Raw genomic sequence first — 26,658 nt, forward strand, 5'->3', positions numbered from 1 at the left:
GGGTGCGTGTGCTCACCAGACAGAGAGAGAGAGAGAGAGAGAGAGAGAGCGAGAGCAGGAAATCACCCTCCAGGGAGGATGGCCATGCCACAATCCCTTCTCCATTCTCCTCTCGGGATCTTGGGCACGCATGCACACGCGCCCGGCATGAGTTTAAGCCACCAGGTCCGGGACTCGAATCGCGGTCGACTACGTGAGAGTTCAGCGACATAGCTATTACGCTAACTGCTGGTCCCAGGAAATCAGTCTTAATAACCAAATTAAAAGATGAAGAAAAAAAAGTATGCTGATTTTGGCCTTTATTATGGTAGTATGACTGTGTGATATGGCTTTTGTAGTACTAAATTTAATGTAAAGTGATTGCTATAGTCTCAAATTAGACAATTATGCCTATACAGAACTTGGAATTAGAATTTTATTTGGTTATCTGATTCTTCCTTGAGTATATAAACTGTGATATAGTAGGGGCCCGTTAGTTAATTGTTTTTATTATTTAGATGAAAATTGAAGTCTGCTATGCAAAATGTAAGCATATGCTATTTGTATAAGCATGTGCTTATATACATAAGTAATCATTTCTACTTCGACATTCAATAATATTTTTAAAAATAATTGTTTATTTAATTTTTATTCATTATTATTTTTAAATTTGACCAGAGAGAGAGAGAGAAAGTGAGGAAGTAAGCCACCACATCTGGGACTTGAACCGCAGTTGGGCATGTGGGAATCCAGCACCTTAACCATCATGCCACCTGCTGGCCCCAGTATTCAAAAATTTTTAAATGGGTAAACCTATAAAACATAGAACAAAATTATTTTTAAAAGATTTATTTATTTTAATCTATTATTATTTTTTATAGAACAAAATTATTTTTAAAAGATTTATTTTAATCTATTATTATTTTTAAATTTTTACTAGAGAGTGACAGACAAGAGAAAGGGAGAGTGAGAAAACAAGCCACCAGAACTGGGACTCAAATCATGGTTAGCCATGTGTGAGTCCAACACCTTAACCTCCATGCCACCTACCGGCCCCAGAACAACATTATTATTATTATTATTTCTTTTTTAGCGAGGTTTTTGCTATAAGATGTGTGTGCTCACCATAAGAGAGAGACAGAGACAGAAAGTGAGAAATCACCCCCCCAGGGGGATGGCCACACCACAATCCCTTCTCCTCCATTCTCCTCTCAGGATCTTGGGAATGCATGCACACGCGTCCAACATGAGCTTAAGCCACCGGGTCCAGGACTTGAACCGCAGGCAACTACATGGGAGTCCAGTGACATAACTGTTACGCCAACTGCTGTTCCCCCAAAACAAAATGATTAAAAAATCATTTATGAACTATTTCAGGAAAGGTATTAGTGAATATATTTCATCTAAAAGGCACTTACAATTCTCATTTATTATTATTCATTTGATTTTGAATCTGTAGTAATTTTGTCTCACATTTATTATACTTGGTGAAAAGACTACTTCTTTAAAGATTCTAAATTAACATTTAAACAGAAAAATGAAAGGTTTTAAAACTCTAAATATTTTTAGTTTGTCACAGTGGAATCTAGTTTTGCCCATTTTCTAGTGTGTGGCATCTGCTGTTTGGTTAAATGCCTCTCTATTTGGGAGGTAAAAGCTAGTAGAGTTCTTTTTAGTTTAGTTGGATTGTTACAGATAATTAAGGTAATTTAGTTCTAGTCATTTTATTGACTTAAGAAATGACAGCCCCTGTGATGTGCTCATTTATTGAAGGATTTAAGAAAAAAAGGATCAAGGCTGAAATGATTTCTTCTAATGTTTGAGAGACATAGAAGATTCTTTAATCCTGCTCTGGATTCATAATACTTGCTCTTTTGATCAACGCTGCAGGGTGTACCCCAGTTGTCAGTCTGCTTGTCGGAAGAACCAGAAGATCATATTAAGGCTGCTGCTGCTTGGGCCTTAGGACAGATTGGGAGACACACTCCAGAGCACGCACGGGCTGTCGCGGTCACCAATACTTTGCCAGTTCTGCTTTCCTTGTACATGTCGACAGAAAGTTCTGAGGATCTTCAAGTAAAAGTAAGTGCTTAATTCTAAATTATTTTTTGAAGATTTGTTGGATCTTGACTCATTTTTTAAAATGATAGAGTATTTTAATTTTCTTATGGACAATATTGCTTGAGTCAATAAATTTTAAAAATTGTTTCTAAAGACTAGGTCTTGTTATATTGCTATCTTTCTGCCTCAGCCTCCCAAGTAGCTAGGACAATAGGCATGTGCCTCTGTGCCTCACCTTCAGGGTGGGTCAGGAATCTAACCCAGGCCACTTATGTGTCTCAGTTTGCAGAGCAGCAGCATCTTAACAGCATGTGCCACCATGGCTGGGCCAAGAAATACAGATGTATCAAAGAAAAAAATGAGGTTAATTTTCTTTCCATTTTTTTTTTGAAGGTTTTTTTCTTAGGGCATGTGCTCTCACCAGAGAGACAGAGAGAAACTGAGAAATCACCCTCTGGGAGGAAGGCCATGCCTCAGTCCCTTCTCTTTCACTCTCCTCCTGGGATTTTAGGAAGTGCACACGTGTCTAGTGTGATTTTGAAGCCACGGGGTCTGGGACTAGAACAATGGTTGGCCACGTGGGAGTCCAGTGCTCTAACCACCACGTCACTTGCTGGCCCCAGGAGAGTATTCTTGAAGCCATAATTTACTTCTGTTCTACGCTGCCCGATCTTTTAATGAGGTCTTGTATTTAAAAAAAAAAAAAAGTTTATAAGATTCATTGAATTAAACATTTTTAAGTGCATTTTTTGAAAAGGCAAGTTTTTGAAACATTACTAGTTACTGTAACGATTCACAAGACATGACTATAAAGCGAGACGTATTGCATAACTTTTTTTTTTTTGAGAGGTTTTTGCTATAGGGTGCGTGCGCTCGCCAGAAAGACAGAGACAGAGAAATAGAAAGCGAGAAATCACCCCCCAGCGGGTATGACCATGCCTCAATCCCTTCTCCTCCATTCTCCTCTTGGAATCTTGGGCATGCACACACGCGCCCGGCGTAAGTTTAAGCCACCAGGTCCGGGACTTGAACCACAGTTGACTACATGGGAGTTCAGCAACATGGCCATTACACTAACTGCTGGTCCCTTTTGCATAATAATTTTGAAATTCCAAAGAAAGAAAAATGTTTTCCAGCATAATTCCTATTAGGAAAACATGTAACTTTTTGGAAGCAGCTTGCAGAATTAACTTGGATTGAGGGAAGTTCACAGAAAAGACAATAACTTAAAGTAACAATAATATATTAAATTGCATTTAAATTTTAATTAAAACAGTAAGTTAAGAAATAGGAAAACCTATCTGCTAAAATATACCTTTAGATGATACAGTGAGGCAAGAAGTTTATTTGACTTGTATTGTTGGGACTCTGAAAGTTATGAATAGTGAATCATTTATTTTACTTATAAATTTTATAAAAGTGAATTCATGTTTATTTCTTTCTTTCTTTCTTATTTTTGGAGAGGGTTTTTTTTTTTTTTTTTTCGGCGCACCACCCAGACAGGTGCTCACCAGAAAGACAGAGAGAGCCAGAGAGATGGTCACACTACATTCACTTCTCTTCCTTTCTTCTTTCAGGATCTTGGGCACACACACACACACACGCGCACACACACACACCCACCCCCGAAGTGAGTTTAAGCTGCCGGGTCCGGGACTTGAACCACAGTCGACTACATGTGAGTCCAGCGACATAGCCATTACACTAACTGCTGGTCCCATGAATTCATGTTTATTTGGTTATTTTACATGCTATTTATCTACAAATTCATTGTATGAAGTTGATTTGTAAAATTAACATTTTCCCCCAGTTTTTATAAGACTTTCTATATCAAAGCAATGATTTAATAGATTTAGGCCCTCTCACATATCTCCAATGTTGAGTGCATTTTTTGGTAGAGAAAAAGATTACTAGTTTTCTTCCTTAGGTTTTTTTTTTTTAATTTAACAGATCTTTGACTCTTTGACTTTCTGGTAAGAAACCACAATTCCATTTCCAATTTTGAATTGTACAACCACAACTGATTTACACATACCTAATTTTATTTTAGTTTTTTTTTTTTTGCCACAGGGCACATACACTCACTGGAGAGACAGAGACAGAGAGGGGGGATGGCCATGCCACAATCCCTTCTCCATTCTCCTCTTGGGATTTTGGGCATGTACACACACATGCCTGGCATGAGTTTCAAGCTGCCATGACTGAGACTTGAACCATGGTTGGCCATGTAGGATCCAGCACTTTAACTACTATGCCACCTGCTGGCCCCTATATATGTAATTTTAACCTATCAAGAGATTGGACAGTTTTCAAGAAAATGGAATTGAAGTATGAGTTTATTTTGATATATAATTTTGAAATCCATGCATAATTTTTTTCATAACATATATTTTATATGAAGCTTTGAAGACCCCTTCTATAGTATTTACTTTCAGGAAACAGACTGGATATTAAATTTTTAAAAAACTATTTTATTTAACTTTATTTTAATTTGACTAGAGAGGGACAGAATGAGAGAGAGAGAAATCTGCAAGGTCTTTGACTTGAACTGTGGGATTGGCCATGTGGGAATCCACTGCCCCCAACCATCATGCCACTTGCCAGCCCCCACTGGATATTAAATTTAAAATAATAATGTGTCAGCAGTTTTGCCAAGGCCTTAAGTCCATCTGAATATCTTATTGTAGGGATCTTATTCTTTTCTTTTTTAAAAAAAAAATTGCCAGAGTGCACATGTGCTTACTAGAGAGACAGAGAGAAGAAGAGGGAGAGATCACTCCCCTAATGGGGCAAGGTCATTTCACAATTTCATTTCTACATCTTTTTGGGATTTGGGGCACCCATGCACATGTTCCTGGCATGTTTTTCAATCTGTCAGGGCCTGGATTTGAACCATGGGATCAGTCATGTGGGATCCAGCTCCCTTAACCACAAGGACATGGTGCTGTCCCAATTATTCTTTTTTATCCCTCTAAGTCTCTTTATTTCTCAATTGTTGTTTTAACAGCTTTAGAAGGAAAGTCCATTCAAGAGTCTGTTTTGACACTACCTGAGTAGGGAAAAGTGTATCTAAGAGAATAAGGAACTGTCTAATGGTATTTTCCACTTTTTACTCTATGGCAGCTTTCAAATTATAAGGCCCTGGTGAAGTTCATTTGGGCTCAAAGGCATGTCAGCTTCTGTTAGCATTGTCTAATTGGTTCTGACCTGAGAACCAATCAACAGCCTCTTGGAATTTTTCTCATATTTTCACATAGCCCTATCATTTACCTGTTCCTCTATTGTTCCAAGTACTTTAATAAAAATTTTAAAATATGTATCTTTTATCTAACCTACTTATATTGTAAAAATATTAAGGCAATTACACTTTTGTTTTGATTTAGAGGAATCATATTGAAATTTCTATTTTATTTTGGCATTTGGATCAGTTCATTTTATTTAATTATGGAACTGTTACTAAGATAATTAAATTGTTCTTTTTTAAGCAGCTTTGTTGAGATATAAGTCACATGCCATATAATTTACCCATTTAAAGTATACAATCCAATTTTTTTTAGGATATTTATAAAATCGTGAAACTGTCATCACAATCTAATTTTAGAACTTTTTATTCTTTACAAAAGGTGCTCTTTACTTATTAGAAGTCACTCCATGGCCTCTCTGCATGGTCCAGGCAGTCACTGATTTACTTTCTGTGGACTTGCCTCTTATAGACATTTCATTTAAATGGAATCACAAAGTATATGTGGTCTACCACTTAGTCTGAGTTCCAAGGTTCCTTTATGTTGTAATATATATCAACATTTTGTTTCTTTTTGTTACCAAATAATATTCTATTGTACAAATATACTATGTTTATCTTTTTACCAGTTGATAGACATTGAATTATTTCCACTCTTTGACTACTATGAATAATTTTGTATAAATATCATTTTATACTTTTTTTTTTTTTTTTTAGAGATTTTTGCTATAGGGTGTGTGTGCTCACTGAAGAGACAGAGAGATAGAAAGCAAGAAATCAACCCCCAGAGGGGATGGCTACGCTGCAATCCCTTCTGCTCTATTCTCCTCTCAGGATCTTGGGCATGTATGCATATGCGCCCAGCATGAGTTTTAAGCCATCGGGTCTGGGACTCAAACCCTGGTCAACCACATGAGAGTCCAGTGACTGTTACACCATCTACTGGTCCCATCATTGTACACATTTTTAGGTGGACATAGGTTTTCATTTCTTCTGGGTTTTCATTTCTTCCTAACAGTGGAATTGCTGAGTCATCATTTACTCTGTTAAACATCTTGAGGAACTACCAAACTGTTTTCCAATATGGTTGCACCATTTTACATTCCCACTAGCAGTGTATAAGGCATCTAATTTGTATGTATCCCTGTTGGGTGTGAACTGACATCTCTGTGATTTTGATTTCCATTTGCCTAATGGCTAGGGGTGTTAAAAATGTTTTCATATGTTGGACCAGCAGATGACATGATGGTTATGTTGTTGAACTCCCACGTAGTTGATCATGGTTTGGGTCCCAGACCTGGCAGCTTAAACCTCACACTAAAAATGTGTGTGTGTGCATGCCCAAGATCCTGAGAGGAGAATGGAGGAAAAGGAGTTGCAGTGTAACATACCCTCTGGGGGGTGATTTCTTACTTTCTATTTGTGTTTCAGGTGAGTGCACATTCCCTATAACAAAAATCTCTCTCTCTCAAAAAAAAAAAAAAAAAAAAAAAACCAGAAGAAAATCTTTTCATGTATTTATTAGATATTCATATATGTTCTTTGGAGAAATGTCTATTTAGATCCTTTGCTCATTTTAAAATTGGGTTGTGTTTTAATTATTGAATCATAAGGGCTTTTTACATATTCTGTATACAAGTATACAAGTTCTTATCAGATGAATGATTTACAAATATTTTCTCCCATTCTGTGGCTTCTCGTATTATGTCTTGACAATATTGTTTGCCTCACTAAAGTTTTAGATTTCTTTAATACCAGAGGGTGTATGCACACACACAAGAGATAGGAGGGAGCACCCCATAATGGGCAATATTTTTTCATTCATTTCTCCATCCTGTCAGAATCCTGGACATGTGTGTACTCATGCCCTAGTGTTGCTGTGGGGGCTGGGATTTGAACCGTGTTTGGCCTTACAGAATCCACTTAACCAGTATGCTACAAGGTTGGCCCAGAGGTTTTAGATTTTAATAAAATTCAGTTTGTTGTTGTTGTCTGTGCTTTCGTTTTCATATATGAAAAGGCTTCACCTAACCAAAGGTTCATGATTTAGTCCTATGTTCCCTCTTCATTTTAATAACTGTAATTTTTTGGTCTAGAATCTTTCAGAACAAACTTAGCTTTCTGATAAATATTTTTAAAAAAATTTTAAGTACTTTTTTAAAAGAACACACATTAATGAGTAGTATTTTTGTTATTCCTCTCATGCAAAAGAAACAGTTGAAGTGAAACATTTGCATAATATTGACAATTTTCTTTTAAAGACAGGGTCTTGCTGGTGCAATTCTCTTGCCTCAGTTTCTAGGCTAGGACTATAGGTACAGACCACCACGCCCAGCTCTTCTCCAAACATGGTCTCACCATGTTGCCCAAACCAGACTTGAGCTTGTTATCTTCCTCTTTCAGTTTCCCTTGTCTCTGGGATTATATGTGCATTTCACAATGCCCAACCCTTAGGTTGGACCAAGAATCAAACCCAGATTTCCCATTTGGTCCCAGCCTGTAGAGCACAGCACATTAGCAGCATGTGCCACTGTGGCTAGGCCTGTTAATTGCCACTTCTACATGAACTGTTAAGAGGTAAAAAATAACATTGTCATTTTCTGTGATTTAAAAAAAATAATTATTTTATTTAACTTTATTTATTTATTTGACTTTGACTAGAGAGTTGGGGAGAGAGAGAGAAAGTAAGTGAGAAAGCAAGCTGCCAGGTCTGGGACTTGAACCACAGGTGGTCATGTGGGAGTCCAGTGCCCTTAACTCCTTAACCCCCCCCCCCCCCTCCCAGCCCCTCTGTGATCTTTATAATAGGCCTAATCAGTGTAGATAAAGCCAGTTTTTAGAAAGTATAGAAAAAAAAATAAATTTAGAACTGTAGATGCTATGCTAATGCATAGGAAAACCTAGCTTAGACTCTCAGAATGTACCCAGTTAACAGCCCAGGAGTCCTTGACTTCCATCATATTTTGTATCTAAATATAAATACTAGCTACTAATATAGTGACAATTAGCAAAATTTGTAATTTGTTATTTATAATCTGTTAGTTGAAAGATATTACTTGATTTACTGAATTAAGTAAAGAAAAATGTTTGTTGACCTCATAAAATTTCTGTATAAATCTGAAGAAAGTCATAAATAATCAAATAGAAAGCATATATTATTTATTTATTATCATTATTATTTCTTATATATTCAATTGCTATACATCATTTAGCTTGTAGAGAGAATTTACCCAACATAAAATATACCTTAGACCAGTCCAGACTTTGAGAATACAATACACATTATCATCAGCAGGTAATAAACTATTTCTGTATCCCACAAATGTCTTACTTCTTTATTTTTCTCCCTAATTTCCTTCCATACACTCTTCCCCTTTCCCACCCTCCTTCCACACTGTCTCCAGTGTTCCTATTTTCAATGCTTTTATGCCCTCCAATCTTTCAGTCTCTACCATAGGGTGCAGATAGTCTATATATGTTAAGTGGAGACATGCAATGTCTCTCTTTCATAGCCTTACTTGCTTCACTCAGCAATAAATCCATATTCATCTACTTTCTATCAAATGTAAGGGTCATGTTTTTTTTATGGCTAAATAGTATTCTATGGAGTCTATGTGCCACACTTTTTCAATTCATTCATCTGTTTGTGGAAATTTGGGTTGGTTCCATGTCTTAGAAATCATGAATAAACATAGGTGTGCAAGCACTTTTCTTTTTCTTTCTTTCTTTTTTTTTTTTTGGAGAAGTTTTTGCTATAGCGCTGTGCGCTCACTAGAAAGAAAGAGACAGAGAGACAGAAAGCGAGAAATCACACCCCCCCCCAGGGAGGGATGGCCACGCCACAATCCCTTCTCCTCCATTCTCCTCTCGGGATCTTGGGCACGCATACACACGCGCCCGGCGTGAGTTTAAGCCACCAAATCCAAGACTTGAACTGCGGTCTACTACATGGGAGTCCAGCGACATAGCCATTACGCTAACTGCTGGTCCCTGCAAACACTTTTCTGACTGAGCGTTCTCCTGTCCTTTGGATAGATACCCGGGGATGGAATTACTGGATATTATGGTAGTTCTATTTGTAGGTCTTTGAGGAACCTCCATATTGTTTTCCACAGTGGCTAGACCAATTTACATACCCACCAACAGTATAGGAGAGTTCCCTTTTCATCACAACTCCACCAACATTTATCATTTTTGTATTTTTAATCCTTGCCATTCTGACAGGGTTTAGGAGGTATCTCATTGTGGTTTTAATCTGTATCTCCCTTATGAGGGATGTTGAGCATTTTTTCATACGCCTTTTGGCTGTTTATGTCTTCCTTAGAGAGTTTTTTGTTCAGCCAATTTTTCCATCTTTTAACTGGGTTAATTATTTTTTTCCAGGTAAGCTGCTCAAGTTTCCTGTGTATTCTGGTTATCAGTCCCTTATCTGAGGCACAGTGTACAAAAATATTCTCCCATTCCAAGGGTTGTTGATTCACACTAATTATTGTGTCTTTTGCTGGAAAGCACATATTCTAAAAACTAAGAAATTATTTACCCATTATTATTATTATTATTTAATTTGCTATAGGGCACATGCACTCACCAGAGAGAGATAAAAAGAGAGAGGGAAAGTGAGAAAGCAAGCTGCCAGGTCTGGGACTAGAACCATGGTTGGCTATGAGGGAGTTCAGCACCTTAGCCACCATGCCACCTGCTGGCCTCAAAGCTAATAAATCTTAAAACTTAACATATGACATGATCTTGTATACATAAAATCTTCAGAAACATGCAAGCATGTGCACACACACACACACACACATACACACACGAACAAATAAGAGTTCAACAATGTCACAGAATACAAGATAAATTTATAAAAACCAATTATATTTCCATATGCTAGGATTGAACCATTTGAATATGAAATTATAATAATTTCATTCAAAATAGCATGAAAAATAACAAAATACTGGGACCAACAGGTGGCGTAATGGTTATGTTGCTGGACTCCCACTTAGTTGACCACAAGTTGAGTCCCAGACCTGGTAGCTTAAACTCTCGCAGGGTGGGTGTGCATATGTGCCCCAAATCCTGAGCAGAGACTGGTGGAGAAGGAACTGCAGTGTGGCCATCCCCCCTGGGGGATGATTCCTGTCTGTCTGTTTCTCTGGTGAATGCACATATCCTATAGAAAAAAACTCTCTAAAAAATGCCAAAAAACAAAAAAAAGAACAAAAAACTTGAGAATAAATTTAATGAAAGAAGTATAAGACTTGTACACTGAAAGTATAAAACACTGCTAAAAAAAAAAAAAAAACTAAAGAAGATGTAAATGAATGGAGAGACAGTCTATGTTCATGTAATGGAAAATTCCCTATTACTAAAATGGCAATACTACAATTTGTATATTCAATATACTCTCTATAAAAACCCAAGCTAGTTTCTTTTTTTTCCCTCAGAAATTGAGTCGTTGACCCTAAAATTCATGTGGAAATGCAAAGGACTCAGACTAGAAAAACCACCTTAGAAAAGGACTTACATTCCCCAATTTCAAAACATACCACAAAGCCAAAGTCATTAAGATAGTGTACTACTTGCTTACAGAGAATCATCTAAATATCATTGAATTAAATTGAAAATATGAAATAAACTCTTATAAAGTTCATTAATTTTTCACAAAAATGCTAAGGCAATTTACTTTGAAAAGAATAGTCTTTTCAACATACCATACTGGTGTCCCGTCCCTGTTCGGGTGCCAGATGTCCCAACCCGGGGGGACAGCCGAACAGGTTTCCTGAGTGAAGGAGTGAGAGCCGGGACAAGCGGCGTAGTGTTACAGCACGGAGATGACAGTGTCGTCCGTTTATTGTGGGCAGCACGGTACAGCACAGAGACGATGCAGTGTCACAGCTCTTAAGGGTCGCGTCGTCTACCATGAGCAGCACAGAGACGACACAGTGTCACAGCTCTTAAGGGTTGTGTCATCTACCGTGAGGAGCACGGAGACGATGCAGTGTCACAACTCTTCAGGCTCATCCGGAGACCATGTAGTGTTACAACTCTTCAGAGTCTCCCAGGTTGTCTGAAGACGATGTAGTGTCAGCTCTTCAGGATCTTCAGGGTTGTCTGGAGACTGCACGGTGTTTCAGCTCTTCAGGCTCTTCAGTCATCGTCTTCTTCCTGGTCGTCGTTGTCTTCCTGGTCCTTGTCGTCTTCCTGGTCGTCTGTCGATTATGGGCCAGAGATCATGCTTATATACACATTGGTGGGCAGTGATTGGTTGAATGAAGGATAGCAAAAGGTAGGTTATGATTGGTTGCTTTGTGGACCAATCATGAGGTACCCGGATATGCAAATCTGAGGGATTCTAAGCTCACCGATTTGCTATGTGAAGTGGCCAATCAGAGTGTGGTGTTGAAGGTGAGGTTTTTTGAAGGGGAGCCAATCATGGTAATTGTTTGCTCTCTGAGAAACCTCGGCAGACTCGCTGGTGCGCAGCCTCCCACATACTGGGGTAATTGTTATATATGCATGGAAAAATATTAATTAAAATATTAATGATTAATGTGTAGAAACTTGAACCCTTCTACATTACTGGTGGGGATATAAAATATTGCACTCATGTTGAAAACAGTTTGGTAGTTTCTTGGAATATTAAATATAAATTTATCATCATTAACCAACTCCACTCCTAGGTATTCATCCAAGAGAAATGAAATCATATGGTTATATGGGGCCAGCAGGTGGTACAGTGGTTAAGGCACTGGACTCCCACTTGGCTGACCATGGTTCAAGTCTTGGACCTGGTGGTTTATTTTCCTCTCTCTCTCTCTCTCTCTCTCTCTCTCTCTCTGGTGAGCACATGTGCCCTATAGCAAATTAAAAATGATAAATAAATATAATAAATAAATAAAGGAAAACATGTATTTCCACAAAGATTTATGTCCAAATATTCATAGTAGTGTTATTTGTAATAGCCAAAAGTGGAAATAACCCAAATTTCCATCAACTTGCAAATGGATAAACAAGTGTGATAAGTTTGTATAACAGAATACTATTTGACAATGAAAAGGAATGAAGTACTAATACATGCTATAATACAACATGATGAACCTTCACAAAGTGAAAGAGGTGAGGCACAAAAGTTCACACATTATATGATTTCACTAATTTGAATTGTCCAGAAAAGTGAAATTTATAGAAACAGAAATTATATTAGTAGTTGTCTGGAGCAGGTGGGAATAAGTAGGAGGAGATAACAGGGAGTGACTACAAATGGGCCTGAGGTATTTTGGGGGGATGATGAACATGTTCTAAAATTAGGCTGTAGAGACAGTTGAGAAAAGGATTGTAAATTTAATAACAGTTGTAAATTTAATGAAAAGCACTGAATCATACCTCAGAGGTATTGTATATTTGGTTTTAGATGACCACAGTAAAGCAAGTATCACAATAAAGTGAGTTACACAGATTTTTCGTTTCCCAGTTCATATAAAAGTTATATTTATACTCTGTTAAGTGTGCAATATCATTGTCTAAAAAATGTACATAACTTGGAACCAGCAGTTCGCGTAATGGCTATGTCGCTGGACTCCCACGTAGTCGACCGCGGTTCGCGTCCCGGACCCGGTGGCTTACAACTCACGCTGGGCGCGTGTGCATACGTGCCCAAGATCCTGAGAGGAGAATGGAGAAGGGATTGCGGCGTGACCATCCCCCCTGGGGGGTGATTTCTCGCTTTCTGTCTCTATGTCTCTCTCTGTCTGGCGAGCGCACGTGCCCTATAGTGAAAATCTCTCCAAAAAAAAAAAAAGTGCATAACTTAGTTAAAAATGCTTTACTTATTAAAAATGCTAAGAATTATCTGAGCCTTCAGTCAGTCTTATAGTCCTTTTGAGGTTGTAGGGTTTTGCCTTGATGTTGATAGCTGCTAACAGATCAGGATAGTGGTTGCTGAAGGTTTGGGGTGATTGTGACAATTTCTTAAAGTAAGAGAACAATGAAGTTTGCTATATCAGTTGATTCTCCCATTCATGAAAGATTTCTCTAGCAGGTTATGCTATTTGATAGCATTTTATCAACAGTAGATGTTCTTTCAAAAATGGAGTCAGTCCTGTCAAACCCTGTCCCTGCTTTATCAGCTAAGTTTATGTAATGTTCTAAATCCTTTGTTGTCATTTCAACAATGTTCACAGCATCTACGCCAGGAGTAGATTCCATCTCAAGAAACTACTTTCTTTGCTCATCCATTCATCCCCCCCAAAAGTGTTTCTTTTTCAATTTCTTCCATGAAAGAGAGACAGAAAAGGAGAGAGAATGAGAGAGAGATAGGCACCCCTAACAGGTATTCATGCTGCAACTCCTCCCCAACACCCATCAGCAGAGATTACAAGCACATACTTGTGTGCCTAGTGTGTACTGGGAGTACCAGCCCAAATCTGAGATCTCCCCATGTTTTATTATGAGATTATAGCAATTCAGTCACATCTTAAGGGTCTGCTTCTACTCTCTTGCTATCTGTATTACATCTGCAATTATATTCTCCACCAAATTCTTAAAACCCTTGAAGTCATCCATGATGGATATAATCAACTTCTTGAAAACTCCTGCTAATATGCATATTTTTACCTCCAACCATGAATGTTCTTAATGCTATGTAGAATGGTAAATCCTTTTCAGAAGGCTTTTAATTTACTTTGCCCAGGTCCATCAAAGGAATAACTACATGGGAGCTATAGCCTCATACAATATATTTCTTAAATATTATAATAAGACTTGAAAGTTGAAATTACTGTTTGATCCATGGGCTGCAGAAGGGATGTTATGTTAGCAGGCATGAAAACAAGATGAATCTCTTTGTATATCTCCATCAAACCTTTTAGGTGACCAAGCATATTGTGAATGAGCAGTCATATTTTGAAAGGCATCTTTCTTTCTGAGTAGTAGGTATTGACAATGAGCTTAAAATATTCAGTAAACCATTCTGTAAACAAGTGTACTATCATCCAGGATTTATTGTTCCATTTACAGAGCTAAGGAAGAGTAGATTTAGCATAATTCTTAAGATCCCTAGGCTTTTGGAATGGTAAAATGAGCATTGGCTTCAACTTAAATTCACCAGCTACTAGCTCCAGATGAGAGTTAGCCTGTCTTTAGATGCTTTGAAGCCAAAATTGACCTCTCTTCAGCTATGAAAGTCCTATATGGGGTCTTCTTCCAAAATAAGGCTATTTACATTGAAAACGTTTCATGTAGCCATATTCATCAACGATCTTAGCTAGATCTTCCAGATAACTTACTGCAGCTTCTACACCAGCACTTGCTGCTTCACCTTGCAATTTTGTATTATCGAGAGAGTTTCTGGCCTTAAACCTCATGAATTGTGCTCTGCTAGCTTAAAACCTTTATTCTGAAGCTTCCTTACCTCCCTCAGTCTCATGGAAATGAAGAGAAGTAGGGGCCATCTTTAGATTAGGTTTCGATTGAAGGGGATGTTGTGGTTGGTTTGATCTATCCAGACCACTAAAACTTTCCATATCAGCAATAGTGCTGTTTTGCTTTCATGTCATTTGTGTGTTCACTGGAGTAGCATTTTTAATTCCCTTAAAGAACATTTCCTTTGTATTCACAACTTGGCCTCATTTCTTGCTTTCGATTTAAAGTGAGATATGGTGCTGGTGTCTAATAGCCTAGTGGTTAAGAGAGTTAGATCTAATGTGGCCAACTGCAGTTTGAATCCTGGGTCTGGCAGCTTGAAAAATACACCAGGCATGTGTTCATGTGTGCCCTAAATCCCAATAAGATGAAAAAATAGAGGAGAAGGGATTATGGTACGACTACATTCCACTGGGGAGTGCTTTCTCTCTCTGCTTCTCTGTCTCTTTTTAGTAAGTGTACATATCCTCTGGCAATTTTTTTTAAAAGCATGCGATTTCTATTTAACAATAGTAGGAATATGTCTTTATTACCTTTACATTCACCGTCATTGATAAGAATCTTAATACTAGTAAGAGAGATGTGTGATTCTTCTTTTCATTTGAACACTTAGAGCCCACTGTAGAATTAAGTGGTCTAACTTTAATATTGTTGTGTCTGAGGAAACAGGCCTAGAGAGATGGGGAAATGGCTGGTTAGTGGAGCAGGTGAAATACACGCAACAGTGATGGATTAAGTTTGTAGTCATTTGCTCATAGTCTGTGGTACCCCAAAACAATTACAAAGAAGACTGATCACAGCTTGCCATAACAGATATAACCATAATGAAAAAGTTTGAAATACTGAGAGAATTACCTAAATGTGACACAGAGACAGGAAATAAGCACATTGTAAAAAAAAAAAAAAAAAAAAGAGGAACTGATAGACTCATTCAATGCAGGGTGATCAGAAACCTTGAATTTGTAAAAAATGCACTGTCTATGAAGTATAATAAAGCTAAGCACAGTATAACAGGATATATCTGAAATGAGTGAATTTGTGGTATATAAATTATATCTCAATAAAGTTATTAAAATATCAATCTCAGAAATAGAAATATAAATAAAATATAATAAATAAAAATATAAAAAAATAAATAAAATAAAATATAAATAAAATCTTAACTAATATTTCTTTTATGATGGATAATCCAACTGATTTTTTTTTGAATTACTTTATTTAACTTTATTTATTTATTTATTTTAATTTGACCAGAGAGGGACTGAGAGTGAAAGTGAGAAAGCAAGCTACCAGGTCTGGGACTTGAACTGTGGTAAGCCATGTGGGAGTTTAGCACTCTTAACCACTATGCCACCCACCTGCCCCCTAACTGATTATTAATCATGACATACATTATTATATATAAAACTATAGTCAAAAGTTGAATATAGGGACCAGCAGGTGGCTTGGTTGTTAAGGTGCTGAACTTGCAGATGGCTGACTGCAGTTCAAATCTTGAACTTGTGGCTTGAAAATGTGTATGTGCATGTCTCAGTTCTCAAGAGATGAAAAAGGGATCTGCAGCATGGCTATCCCCCTTGATGGGTGATTTCTCACTCTCTTTGGCCAAGTGCACATGTTCTATAGCTAAAAACAAGAATGAAAATATGAGTATACTTCTTCCAGAAGAAAAATATTCAATAGCTCAGTGAATTTTTAGTACCATTATAGATACCTTCCTTGAGTTTTTGTTTGTTTGTTTCTTTTTGCTGGAGGGTGTGTGCACTTGCCAGAGAAAGAGGGGATAAAACATTCTCTATGGGGCGTGGGCATGCCATAATCCCTTCTCTTCCATCTCTCCTTCCTTTTGGGATTTTGGGTACACATCTATTTTGCATCTGGCATGTTTCTCAAGCCATTGGGTCCATCACTTGAACTGTGTGGTTGGATATGTGGGATCTGGCTGCCTTGACCACCAGGCAACAGAGTTGGCCCTCTACAGTTCTTGATGATGATGATGATGATGATGATGATGATGATGATGATTTTGGAGTTTTTTGCTATAGGGTGCGTGCGCTTACCAGAAAGACAGAGAGACAGAGAGACAGAGAGAGAGAGAGCGCGCAAGAAATCACCCCCCCAGGAGGATGGCCACACTGAAATCCCTTCTCCTCCTTTCTCCTCTTGGGATCTTGAGCACGCACGCACACGCGCCTGGTGTTTTAAGCCACCAGGTCCGGGACTTGAACCGCGGTTGGCTACATGGGAGTTCAGCAACATAGCCATTACGCTAACTGCTGGTCCCACCTACAGTTCTTGATTAACAATGTGACAGTATACCATCAATTTGGAACTATTAGAATTAGAGTAAGGCCATCTAAGTGGTACAGTGGATAATGACTTCAGGTATATGGTTAGTAGACCTGGCCACTGATAACAGGTTAAATTTGTTGGCCTGCTAAGGTCACCATGATTTTAAGATGGTTCACAAAGGTATACCAAGGTGTGTTGGGAATTTAATTCTAATTTTTGTTATGTCACTTGAGAAAAAAAGTTGAGCTGCATTCTTTACATTCTTTATTTAGTTGTTTTTATTTTATTGGGGTTTTTTTTTGCAGTTCAGCCCATGTAGACAGCATATATTTCCCAAAAGATTCTTTTTTTTTTTAGATTTTTGCCATAGGGTGTATGCGCTGGCCAGAGAGAGACAGCAGAGAAAGAGAGAGGGGAAGTGGGAAATCACCCCCTCAGGGGGGATAGCACGGTGCAATCCCTTTCTTATCCATTCTCTCTTAGGATTTTGGGCATATAACATACATGTCCAGTGTGTTTTTCAAGCTGCCAGGTCTGAGACTCCAACTGTGGAGTGGACCATGTGGGATCCAGTGCTTTAACGATTTAATCTACCTTATGAAACATTGTTGCAATGAATATGTCAAGAAATGAGAGATTATATAAGACTAGCCAGCCTAGGTCTCTGGGAAATCTTAAAGAGATAATGTAAATGTGTTGAAAATTTTTGCTGGATCCATTTAGCAATTATAAAATTTATGATTTCAAAAGTAAAATTCTCCTTGACATTTCAAGAGCATTACTAAACATTCAAGAGTAAAATCATGATCCCAGACCTCAGAGAGAGAATACATAAACAGAGAAAAGGCTGTAAAGGTTGGTCTAGAACACAAAACCACATACAACCCAATGTGGAATTATAGTGGAAAATATTTGTAGACAAATAATTGTTGTGATGCTTTCCAATATGAAGGTGCCACCCTTTAATAGAAAGTCAACCAGCCATGGCCTTAGAGCTGACTGCTACAATGTGCTACAGTCACATCAGGGCTCTTTTGAGGCATGCTATGGCAGAGAGACAGTACTACATAATGTCACTTTGAAACACAGAGGAGTGGCAAAGGGATGTATATACCTCTTTGCTTATGGATGATACGCTTCCTACCATTGAGAGGAACTTTTTTCAATAGGTGAGTAGATCCTGTCTGTTTTGCTTATAATTGTAAATGGGGACATTTCTATCCATGAGCTACAGGAGTGTATCTGCAAATGTTCATTGAATAATGAACATGGTAGACATTTCTGACTGTGTATAAGTCATAAATCTTCTGGAGAATATAGAATGTTTGATAATGAGATTCTACAATAAACTAAATTATTTTCACATATATTTGTTAAACATGAAGATAACTACTATAGTATTCTATGATAAACCAATAAAAAAAGAAGGGTTCTCTGTTAACTGTTTTTAAAAATAAGACTACAGATTAGACTAGGAAACTGATTTCATTTGCAAATTCCAGGAACATGAGGCATGAATTCTTTTCAAATTTTCATTGATATACTCACTCATGCCTGCATTTTGCTTTGTATTTCAATAGAGTAAAAAAGCCATAAAGAATATCCTTCAAAAATGCACCTACCTACCAGCACTTGAGCCATTTCTGTATGATGCACCTCCCAATATTCTGAAGCATGTGGTTGGACAGTTCAGTAAGGTAAGAAATACTTTCTTTGCTTGTAAGGTTCGGGAATGGGTGGTGGTGGTGGGGATTAAAATGATGTATTAAATTGTTTTTTCTCTTGGGTCAGTGTTTTCTTCCATGATATGGTCAGAGTTTTACTACTTAACTCTTACCAGTCAGAATCAACAAGGAAGGTAACACAGGTTAATAAAATTCACGTATAAATAAAAACACTTCCTCCTGCCTCAGATTTTCCTCACAGCTTCTGTATTTTGTGTTTTTAGGAAGCAAACAGTATATTAACATATAAAAACTCATAATACAGAAAATTTTCATTGATAAGGAACTTAGCAATTTTCTCAGTCTTTTTTAGTCTCATTCACTTATCACACTACAAAAATAAAGGAAAGGAAAAAGGTCTTTGAGACACTGAAATATTTTTCAAAAAGTCCATACACTTTACTAGAGATGGTCTCAGACAGTCATTTGGAGCAACAATTTTTTTTTTTTTTAAAGAGAGATTTTTGCTATAGGGTAAGTACACTTGCCAGAGACACAGAGATGGAGAGACAGAAAGCAAGAAATCACCCCCCTGGGGGATATGGTCATGCCACAGTCTCTTCTCTCGAGATTTGGGGTACACAGACACATATGCCTGGCATGAGTTTAAGCCACTGCGTCCAGGACTTGAACTGCAGTCAACTATGTAGAAATCCAGTGACGTAGCCATTATGCGATCTGCTGGTCCTGTTTTATTAACAATTTTAACAAATATAACTGTCACATTTCTTAAGTCATTGCAGATTAAATGGCAGTAAATGATAGCAGAGCTGACTACTGGTAGCAAAGGATGAAAGAAAACAAATACATTACCACAGTCGTTGATGGTGACTCTAAGCTATCAAGAGTGGTTAGATTATGCTCAGTATATTTAAGAAAAAGAGGACCATGCTCTAAACCACAGTGGTTATAAGCTCAGGCTCTGGAGTTGGAGTGTCTGAATTTACCACTTACCTACTTAATTCTTTAGTAAAGTCTTGATCTCTCTAAACCTTACTTCGGTTACCATAAAATGAAACTAGTAGACAGTAGATGGTATGGAGATTAAGGTGGCTGGATCCCTCATAGCTGACCACAATACAAGTCCTGGACCTAGAGGCTTGAAAAACATGCCAGGTGTGTGTATGTGCCCAAAATCTTGATAGCAGAATGGAGAAGGGACTGTGGGATATCTATCCCCCAGGGGATGATTCCTTACTTTCTCCCTCTCTCTGTGAGTTTGTCTCTCTCCCATGAGTACATACACACTACAGCTTAAAAAAAAATTAGAAAAAGTAACTATTTCATTGGGTCTTATAAAGATCAGATAAGGTACTGTATATGAAGAGTATGGTTCGGGGCTGGCAGGTGGTGTGATGGTTGGGGGCGCTGGATTCCCACACGGTTGACCACAGTTGGAGTCCTAGACTTGGTGGCTTGCTTTCTCACTTTCTTTCTCTCTCTCACTCTGTCCCTCTCTGGTCAAATTGAAATAAACAAATGAATAAATAAATAAATAAATTTAAATAAAATATAAAAAAAAAAGAGTATGGGTCAATCCCAGGCATATATTGAACATTCAAAAAAACAACCAACCAAAGAATTGTTTTTAAGAAATATAATATGTAAATGGTTAAGGCCAGCTTAAAATATTTTTTTAAAAAATAAATAGAGGTGGGCATATTCATTTGAAGAGTCAGTTATAATGCTATATAAATGAGGTATTACTATTTGTATACTATATTTCTACAAGTAATGAGCAAAAACTATGCATTGTTATATCTTGTAAACTAGGCACTACAGTAAAGTAGGCATAGTTTTAGGTCCTCATCTGAAAGATTACCAAAAGCCTTCATTTCTTTAAGCTCTTTACATGATCTCCAACATCTTAGCTAACCCTCAAGCACCACACCAACTGGAAAAAAGAGATTTTTGCATTGTTGAAGCCATCTGGGGATACAGTTTTGTATATCAAATATCTATGTTCTATTTTCCTCATTCCAAGAAAATAAGTTATTTTTTCTTAGATGTATAGTTTATGGGAAATATAATGACTTCCCTCCTTTACCACCAACTAACTAATAAAATAATGCAGAGAAAAGACAAATTTGCTGCAAGGTGAAAACTGATCCATTTCTTTACTTTAGTGAACCTTTAGGTGCTGAGTAAAAAACTGACCAGCTAATCTGGTTATCTAAAGAGTGGAAGGGGGGGAGGTAAAGGGCTAAATGGATCATTTATAGACAGAGTCATTGGGTCTTAAAATGAATAGTTGACGTTATTTCTGAAAGTTTGGATTTGTAGTTATCTTTTATGCTAATGAATAAGATGCTTTTGTTTATTTAACTTGCTATGAAAATGAACAGTAACCTATGTTAAGAATTAAAAATAAGCAAATAAAAATCAGTAGTTTTATGAAAGTTAGACAGTCAATGTAAAATAAAGACAGTACCTCAGATCATATTCTCTCTCTTTTTTTTTTTTTTCATTTTGGAGAGGTTTTTGCTATAGGGCATGTGCACTCGCCAGAAAGATAGAGAGAGACAGAGAGACAGAAAGCAAGAAATCACCCCCTAGAGGGGATGCCACACCGCAATCCCTTCTCCTCTATCTTCCTCTTGGGATCTTGGGCACGCACACACACATGCCCAGTGTGAGTTTAAGCCACCAGGTCCAGGACCCGAACTGCGGTCAACTACATGGGAGTCCAGCAACGTAGCCATTACACTGTCTGCTGGTCCCCAGATCATATACTCTTATAAATGTGTTTTGGGAATGTTTACTTCAGGCAGAATTTTGTATTTTCTTTTTTTTTTTTTTAGAGAAGTTTTTGCTATAGGGCGCGTGTACTCGCCAGATAGACAGAGACAGATATAGAGACAGAAAGCGAGAAATCACCCCCCAGGGGGGATGGTCACGCCGCAATCCCTTCTCCTCCATTCTCCTCTCGGGATCTTGGGCACGCACGCACACGCGCCCGGCGTGAGTTTTAAGCCACTGGGTCCGGGACGTGAACCGCAGTCGACTACGTGGGAGTCCAGCGACATAGCCATTATGCTAACTGCTGGTTCCCTGTATTTTCTTAATCTAAGCATACCAAAGCATTAAAAAGAGATGAAAAAGCAAAGCAGAAGGTGAAAAGACTGGGGACAGAGGTGGTTGGGGACAGAGATAGGAACAAATGAAAGTTCTCCACACGGAACAAAATATTCAAAACTGTTGTTTTTTAGAATATTACATTTAAAAAATTATTATTTTAGAGACAAGATCTCACTATGTTGCCTAGGTTGGACTTGAACTCATGAACTTCCTGCCTCAGCCTTGAGTAGCTGGAATTACAGATGTGGGCCACTTACCTGGTGTTATTCCTTTTTTTTAAAGAATACATATGAGTACAATCTTTTTTTGGTATAGCTTATTTATATTACCATTCTATTAGCAAGCTTGTTTTGTAGTTTTGGAAGTCAATGACTTAAAAAAAAAATTGCCAGAGGGTGTATGTATGCTGGAGTAATAAGGACAGAGAGGGAGGAGTGGAGGGAGGGAGAAGGACCTTATATGAGTAATAGTCACATCACCATATTTTCTCCATTTCACTCTCCTTTTGGATTTTGGGCATGCGCACATGCCTGGAGTGTTTCACAAGCTCCACCAGGTATGGAACAGGAACCACACAGTCAGCCATGTGGGATCCAGCCACCTTAACCACTATGCCACCTACTAATCCTGTAGTTTTAATTATTTGTTAAATGTTTACATATACATAGCACTCTATTGAGCACTGGGAAATAAACAATAATAATGCATAGTTCTTCAAGGAACTTTATAATCTGGGAGAGCAATCAATTAGAAAACACTTCAATTTACTAGACCTTTTGATAATGAGTGAATACAGTCTGAGGTATTCAGAAAAGACTTCAATGGAACAAGTACAAGTGAAAGGATCTGATCCTTCTTTAATAAATATAAATAAATAATAAATATAAATAATAAATATCTTTTATTATTTTTTATATTCAACCACATTACATCATTTGAACATACAAAATGAATTTTCCTAGCATGAATACAATGTATATTAATCCAGTCAAAGATATTACTGTATGCATTAACAGATTAATTTTCCATTTTTGTGTCCCTTAAATGTTTTGTTTCTTTTTCCCCCTCGATTCCTTCCCTCTCGGCCTCCCCCATTTCCTACCCTCCTCCTCCACTATCTCCAGTTGCTTTAATACCTTCTGACCTTTCAATTTCTGCCAGAGTGCAGACATTTGGTGGGGTCATATAATGCCTCTCTTTTGTAGTATGGCTTGCTTCACTTAGCAGTAAATCTTCCATATTCATTTTCTGTCAAATGCCAGGGTCTCAATTTTTATGGCTTAGTAGTATTTCATAGTGTATATGTACCATACTTTTTTCAATCTACTCATCTGTCTGTGGACATGTGGGTTGGATCCATGTCTTAGCAATTATAATGCCACAATAAACATGGATGTGTAAGTATTAGTTTCTGAGTCTATTCCTATCCTTTGGGTAGATACCAGGAGTGGAACTACTAGATCATATGGTAGTTCTATTTGTAGGTCTTCAAGGAACATCCATATTGTTCTCCACAGTGGCTGTACTAATTTATACAGAGTTCCCTTTTCACCACAGTCTAGCCAGCACTTATTCTTTATTTTTTAAATCTTAACCATTCTGACTGGGGTTAGATGGTATCTCATTGTGGCTTTTGATTTGCATCTCCCTTATGATAAAGAATGTTGAGCATTTTTTCATATGCTTTATGTCTGTTTGTATATCTTCCTTAGAGAGTTGTCTATTGAGCCCATTTGCCCATCTCTTTATTGGGCTGATTTTGGGAGAGGGGGGAATAAACTGCATGAGTTCCCTGTATATTCTAGTTATCAGTCTCTTATCTGAGGTATAGTTAGCAAATATATTCTCCCATTCTGAGGGTTGTTGATTCACTCTATTTTTTATTTTGTTGTGCAGAAGCTTTTTAACCTGATGTGATACCATTTGTCTATTTGGGGGATTATTGTATGTGCTTTGGGGGTCTTATTTAAGAAGTCTTTGCTTACTCGGATGTGTCCAAGTGTTTCCCCTGTGTTATCTACCAGTAGTTTTATAGTTTGAAGTCTTAGGTTTAGATCTTTGATCCATTTTAAGTTGATTTTATTTAGTGGTGAGAGACAGGGGTCCAGTTTCCTCTTTCTGCAGGTGGATATCCAGTTTTTCCAGTACCATTTGCTAAGGAGATTTTCTTTTCCCCACTGGATTGTCTGGTGCCCTTTGTCAAAATTTAGTTGGGTGTATGTTTTGGAGGTTTTTTTTGGGGGTCTCTACTCTGTTGCATTGGTATACATGCCTGTTTTTGTACCAATACCATGCTGTTTTGAGTATCACAGCTTTGTAATATATTTTGGAGTCAGGGAGTGAGATGTCTACTCCTCCACTCTTCTTGTGCAGTATTGCTTTGGCCATACAGATCTTTTATAACTCCAGACAAATTCTATGATTGTTTTTTATAAATCTGTGAAGAAAATCTTTGGCAATTTGATTAGGATGGCATTAAATTTGTAGATTAATTTGGGTAGAATTGACATTTTGATTACATTAATTATTCCAATCCAAGAACATGGGATGTTCTTCCTCTTTTTTGTATCATTTTCAATTTCTTGTTTAAGTTGTTCATACAATGGTTTTCCTTGTAGTGGTCTTTGACTTCTTTGGTTAGGTTTATTCTAAGTATCTTATTTATTTTTTGGCTATTGTAAATGGCCAAAAGAATCACTTTTTTTCAGTTCTATCTCAGTCTGTTCACTGTTGATGTATAGAAATGCTATAGATTTTTATATGTTGTTTTTGTATCCTCCTACTTTACTGTTTTCATTTATCATTTTCAGAAGTTTTTCTTTCTTTTTTTCCTTTTGGTGGATTCTTTTGGGTTTTCTATATATGTAATCATGTCATCTGCAAATAGAGATAATTTCACTTCTTTATTTGAATGCCTTTTATTTTATCCTCTTGTCTGAAATGCATCGACTAGAACTTTCAGTACTATATTGAAAAGGAGTGGAGAAAGTGTGCAGGCTGTATTGTTTCAGTTTTTAGTAGAAAACTTTTCAGCTTTTCCCCACTCAGCATGATGTTAGCTATGGGTTTTTCATATATGGCTTTTACTGTATTGAGAAAAGTCCCTTCTATGCCAATTTTGCTGAGTTTTAATCATGAAGGGTGCTGTATTTATAAAATGCTTTTTCTGCATCAATTGATGTAATCATATGGTTTTTAGATTTCCTGCTGTTGATATGATGTATTACATTTATGGTTTTGTTGCATGTCGAACCACCCTTGGATCGGTGGGATAAAACCAACTTGATCATGGTGTGTAATCTTTTTAATGTATCATTGGATATGATTTGCCAGTATCTTGCTGAGAATTTTTGCATCTATATTCATCAGGGATATTGGTCTTGTCTGGTTTTGGAATGAGGGGTAATGGTGGCTTCATAGAATGAATTTGGGAGGGCCTCTCCCTTTTGGATCTTTAGAAATAGTTTGAGTAGAATGGTTTTGTAGAATTTGGAAGTGAAGCCATTGGGACCTGGGCTTTTCTTTGTTGGGAGACTTTCATACTGATTCGGTCTCACTGCTTATTACTGGTCTGTTCAGGCTTTCTGTCTTCCTGATTCAATCTTGGTAGATAATTTGTGCCTAGAAATTTGTACATCTCATCCAAGCTGTCTTGTTTGTCGGTGTATATATGTTTGTAATGTTCTCTGGTGATCTTTTGTATTTGTTATGTCTAATATTCCCTGCTTCACTGCTGATTAGATTTATCTGGTTCCTTTGTTCTTAATTAGTCTAGCTAATGGTGTGTCAATTTTGTTTATCTTCTCAAAGAACCTGCTTTTGGTTTCATTTATTTTCTGTACTGTTCTTTTATTCTCTAGTTCATTTATTTCTGCTCTAATCTTTATTATTTCTTTTCTCCTGGCATTTTTGGGTTTCTTTTATTGTTTTTCTAGTTCCCTGAGATGTGTTGTTAGATTGTCTGTCACCTTTCTATTTTTTTCTTGTGAGCACTAATTGCTATGAACTTCCCGCTTATGATTGCTTTTGTTCTATTTCATAGGTTATGAAAACTTGTGTACTTTTTATCATTGGTTTCAATTAACCTTTTGACTTCAGTCTTAATTTCTTCAGTAGTTGTGAAGTCCTTCAGGACTAGTAGGTTGTTTAGTTTCCATGTTTTTGTGTATTTTGGAGGTTTTTTTTTTTTCTGAAGTTAATTTAAAATTTAATTCCATCATGGTTAGAGAAGATGCTAGATATAACTTCTATCATTTGAATTTGTAAAGGCTTGTTTTGTGCTGTCATGTGGTTAGTCTTTGAAGATGTTCCATGGGGGAAGGTGAGAAAAATGTATTTTGTGGTTGGTGGGTAGAAAGTTCTATAGATGTATGTCAAGTCCATTTGATTTATGGTATGTTTAGATCCTGTAGCTCTTTGCTTATTTTTTGTCTAGATGATCTATCTAGAGGAGACAGTAGTGTTGAGAATCTCCAATGAGTATTGTGTTACAGTCTATCTCTCCTTTTAGATTTAGCAATCTGTCTTTCATATATTTGAGTGTTCTAGTGTTGGGTATGTAGATATCTACAAGTGTTATATCTTCTTGATAATTAGCCCTTTTAGTACTATGTAGTGTCCTTCTTTGTCGCTTCTTACAGTTTTTGTTTTTAAATCTGTTGTCTGATATCAGTATTGTGACTCCAGTATTATTTCCATTGCTTGGAGTATCTTTTTCCAGCCCTTCACTTTCAGTCTATGTTTGTCTTTATCCATGAGGTGTGTTTCTTATAGTCAGTCTGTGTCTTTTGATTGGGTAATTTAATCCGTTAACATGCTACATTATTATTTGTGGATTTGTCCTGCCATGTTGTTGGTTGTTTA

At 37.2% G+C, this 26,658-nt stretch overlaps 1 protein-coding gene across 2 annotated transcripts in view; it reads left to right on the top strand.

Annotated features, from left to right (window-relative positions):
* SPAG6 (sperm associated antigen 6) overlaps window positions 1-26,658 on the top strand; it is a 99,021-nt gene that overhangs the window by 60,878 nt on the left and 11,485 nt on the right. For both annotated transcript variants that reach the window (XM_006141623.2, XM_006141624.2), the window contains exons 8-9: window positions 1,870-2,061; window positions 18,574-18,690. In XM_006141623.2, coding sequence (XP_006141685.1) covers window positions 1,870-2,061; window positions 18,574-18,690 — 309 coding nt within the window. The remainder of the gene's footprint in view (window positions 1-1,869; window positions 2,062-18,573; window positions 18,691-26,658) is intronic.

This window comes from Tupaia chinensis, unplaced genomic scaffold, assembly GCF_000334495.1.
Source record: "Tupaia chinensis unplaced genomic scaffold, TupChi_1.0 Scaffold000060_1, whole genome shotgun sequence".
NCBI lineage: Eukaryota > Metazoa > Chordata > Mammalia > Scandentia > Tupaiidae > Tupaia > Tupaia belangeri.